We start from the raw sequence: 4,078 nt of genomic DNA on the forward strand, positions 1-4,078 counted from the left end.
AGAGAGAGAGAGAGAGAGAGAGAGAGAGAGAGAGACCAGACCGTGAGCTCTGAACAATGCAGGATGCGAAGACCAACGGGCAAGTTGATTCAATGGAAACGTACATCGCTTGCATTAAAAGGCCTCTCCAATTATCTGATTTCCTCAGCACGTTTCTCCACCCTGAGACGAAATTCAACGATTCTCATTAGCGAAACCCATCGATAGTTTTATGTTTTAACTTTTAATGAAACAAATGTAGAAAAACGAGAAGAGAGAAACGGGGAGAATCGGAGAAGTTTGAAACCTGCAGCTTTTGGGGTTCGGTTTTGTCCCCACTGTTGTTAGACTTGGTATTGGCTTCTACTACACGCTTCCCTTTGAATGAGAAATTGAATCCAGAAGCAGTAGCAGTGGAGGTTGATACATGAGCAGACCCTCCAAAACGTTTTGAAGCAAAATCCAAGCGTTCGATCATTCGTGCAACACCAGCTATTCCTGCATTCATCTCACGTTGCACTCCTTTGCTCAATTCTTTCACCGAGTTATTGCGAGCAAGTAGCTTCTCCTTAAGACCTTGTTTACTTTTAGAGATCGATTCCTTGTACCTGAAGGCATGTACCAATCAGTTTTTATAACCAACTTATGAACAAAAGAGGAGGGATTGATTGACATACTTTGCAGAAGCAGCAGCTAGTTTGGATTTTATGGCTTCCGGAAGAGAGGATGCTTCACGTGGATCTGGACTTTGAGATGAACGAGATGGAGAAAGGCCAGGGGAGATTCTGATGACAGATACAAGATATATTAAATAGAGTTTACGTAAGTTCTAATCAATGGAAAGGTCTGAGCGTTCTCCATGAAAGAAGCCGCATAATGTAGAGACATGGTCTAGAATTCCTAAGCATCTCAATTATATATTAGTAGACAGAAATCCACGCAACCAGTAATTAAGCGAAATCACATTTTATCGAGACAAAAATCCACCCAACCAGACATGGTTATAAGAAGATATGCATTGCGCAGCCATATATACACATTTTCTCGAGACAAAAACTCAAGCAAATGGAAACCGTACTAATCATGAAAGCTGGTTATAGAGACAACCCAAGCAAAAAGAAACCGCATAAAATCATGAAAGCTTCCCATGTTAAAGTCAATACCTGGATGCGTTGTTGCTATCTGGACCAGAGACAGGGGATGCTGTCATTGAGCCAGGACTCGGACAAAGGTTTTCAACTTGGGAAATAGCAGAGATACGATAAAAACTGGCCAAATCAGAAGGATGAATAGTACTAAGATCACTGGACGAAACAAGACTTGAGGATATTTGACCCTCCCCCCTTCTGCGAAGCAAACAACGCCTATGAGCAGCTTCGGTGAGATGCCTCAAGAACTGTTCATCAAAGCTGCTAAAATGCGATTCCTCCTGGCACAAAAATATATCATGACCTAGTCAACAACTACTAGAACCAAAAACACCTTAAATTTTGTTAAACCACACTGTATACTTTTCGAACCTCTTCAGAGTGAAAATCCTCACGAGAGTGATGAATAGATATTGGAGATGATGAAGATACGTTGCTGGTTTTCAACAATCTTTCCTTTTCCACAGCTACCAAAAGCTCTTGGCTACAAAATAGGAACCAATACTAGTAAAGACCCCTTATTGAGAGCAAAGTATCTATGTATAGTAAACTCAAATAGTCAGAAGTAAAAAATCTTTATCCTTAGATGAATGAGTACCTAGCAGGATCTTTCAAAACAAACAATTGCCAGCAAATAGGGCACTCTTTGCTTCTCTGTGACCTGCGTAATAACCCCCAATTTACAAATCATTTACTGATATCAGATGAACAGAAAACAAGATCAAATCTTAACCAAAAGAAAAAAAAAAAAAAGATAAAATAAGTTCACAAATGGTACCATTCAATGATGCACTGAAGGTGATATTCATGTTTGCAACTGGTAACCTGAAAGTGAACATCCCATTGGCAGATTTAGATATTGGAAAGCATCGGAGAAGTACTAACAACAACAATGGAACATGTGTATGTTAAGATTCAATAGGTGCCAGATGAGAAAACGAGGCCGATCAAATCGAACAATGTTCACCGATGGGGTTTAAGAACAAAATAATGATCGAGAAATCAAACGATCTCGTATTGATAATCTAAGGCACAATCTCATTGTCACAATCCAATTGTTCCAGATTTTAGGGAAAAAAAAAGGGGGAATATGAAAAACGAGAGCGAGATCGTAAAACCCAGGAAAGAGCTAAAGCGTATCTAAGACAAATGTAGAATAATAAGAGAGAGAGAGAGAGATGAGTTTAAGAATCTGACAGTGGAAGGATCTTGGAGAGTGAAAGGCTCGAGACAGATGCTACAAGCGTCGTCGGTATTATCATCATCGGAAGCGGAGACGAACGCAGAGGAAGAAGAAGAAGAACCAATGGCGGAATTTAAAGGGGACTCGGAGAGGCTGAAAGCAGAAGTATAAGTGAAATTAGACATTGTTGTTAAATGCGAAGAAGAAGAAGAAGAAGAAGATGATGAGGATTGAGAATTTTGAGATTCAAGAGGTTGAAGAAGAAGAAGAAGAAGAGGTTTGTGATGGGATTGATTGATCAAAAAGGACTGACAAGTCAAAGCAAACGAAAAGTCAAAAAAAAAGGGAAGGGATTGCAAGGAGGAGGAGTAAAGTTCGATTCGACTGTTTCCCACTTTTACCATTTCTTTCTCATTTTTAAAAAAAATTAAAGGTTTGTTACAAAACTTATTAATGACTATTGGGCTTTTGCTAGTCCACTAGTTTTAGATTTTAAACGTACTTCGCCCTCGAATAATGGACCCAATTCCCAAAGTTGATAATATGAAGAATAAATTTAGTAAAAAGAGAAAGAATAAAATTGACAAATTTTCCCAAATGTTTATTTTTTTCTTATGCGGCAAAAATAACAAATTTCAATTGTTTGAGGCAAAATGGCATAAAAATGGCTTTCTGAACAATAATAAAAATTTACATTTAGGAAATTTACATATGCGATAACAATTAACAACTACTATACTTAAACATAATAATATGTAAATTGTGTTTTTAGATATAAGACAATAGAATTAAATTCCCTATATAATAAAATGGAAATACACAACTTTTTTTGGGTAGATTATATAATTTTTATAAGTTGGTTATAAAATAGGTTATACATTAAATATATATTGGTTACAAAAAAAGGTTAAAGATTAATTTAGTAAATCTGTGGGCTATATGAATATGTAATTTAAAAATATCCCAAAGAATCCTCTTAAAGAGAATATTCCAATGATTTATATAATTTCCAAAATAAAATTTTTAGTATTTCATATATTGTTACAAAATATATATTGTTAAGCGTAAAAAGGAATAAAATCATGACAATTTATCACACTTAATAGTGATTTTTGAGATCTTGTTGTGCAGTTGAAAATAAAATTTTACCTAAGTACGTGTCAAGAAAACATAATTTAGAAAAAGTTTTCTTATTTATTATCAATGGCCATAAGACTCTATATATACACAAAGATATATCCTTAAATGATATATGTATGTAAATCTTCCTAAATATATGTAATCAAATCACATATTAAGTGACTAAGATTTCTCCTTGATTCTCAAGGTAAGAGATATCTATATATACATTTTCAGAAACATTTATGAAAAAATTCCTCAAGTTCCAACTTATTTACAACCCTGCCATTGTCTTAAATATGTTTAATTTATGATTTACGATTTATTAAATAATGATAAAATTTTTGATTTTTGCAAACAATTATTCCCACTAAATCGCAACTTTCCTAAAAAATCGAAGTTATTATTATTTACTAATTTGATAATTAATTAAATAAATATAACATTCCCTAAACTTGAAAATCATATCTCTCCCTAATCAAAGTAATAATGTGTGATTCCTAGCATATTCCTTAATAAAACTGATTACACAGATTTTTCTCCCTAATTAATTGCTAACTCAAATACTATTGCCTTGGAGAAGAAATCATAATCGACCCTATAAATATTTTACACCTAAACGAGAATTATCATCACCAAATACATAACA

At 34.5% G+C, this 4,078-nt stretch overlaps 1 protein-coding gene across 1 annotated transcript; it reads right to left on the reverse strand.

Annotated features, from left to right (window-relative positions):
• On the reverse strand, nt 7-2,666 carry LOC104732248 (E3 ubiquitin-protein ligase RHF1A-like). Its single transcript, XM_010451784.2, has 8 exons — nt 2,325-2,666; nt 1,906-1,952; nt 1,726-1,788; nt 1,500-1,611; nt 1,143-1,408; nt 657-764; nt 287-587; nt 7-162 (listed from the first exon to the last, which is right to left on the reverse strand). Exons 1-8 carry the CDS (start codon nt 2,493-2,495, stop codon nt 145-147), a joined length of 1,086 nt encoding a protein of 361 aa, XP_010450086.1. The 5' UTR covers nt 2,496-2,666; the 3' UTR covers nt 7-144.

The sequence above is a fragment of the Camelina sativa genome, chromosome 12 (genome assembly GCF_000633955.1).
Source record: "Camelina sativa cultivar DH55 chromosome 12, Cs, whole genome shotgun sequence".
Taxonomy (NCBI): Eukaryota; Viridiplantae; Streptophyta; class Magnoliopsida; order Brassicales; family Brassicaceae; genus Camelina; species Camelina sativa.

What these genes read in the sequence shown, in the direction of transcription:
- LOC104732248 (XM_010451784.2), bottom strand. Translation starts at nt 2,495, where the DNA reads ATGTCTAATTTCACTTATACTTCTGCTTTCAGCCTCTCCGAGTCCCCT. An exon ending in CTCTCCAAGATCCTTCCACT is followed by an intron (nt 1,953 to 2,324) that starts GTCAGATTCTTA and finishes GTTCACTTTCAG; the next exon opens with GTTACCAGTTGCAAACATGA. An exon ending in CTAGCTGCTGCTTCTGCAAA is followed by an intron (nt 588 to 656) that starts GTATGTCAATCA and finishes ACATGCCTTCAG; the next exon opens with GTACAAGGAATCGATCTCTA.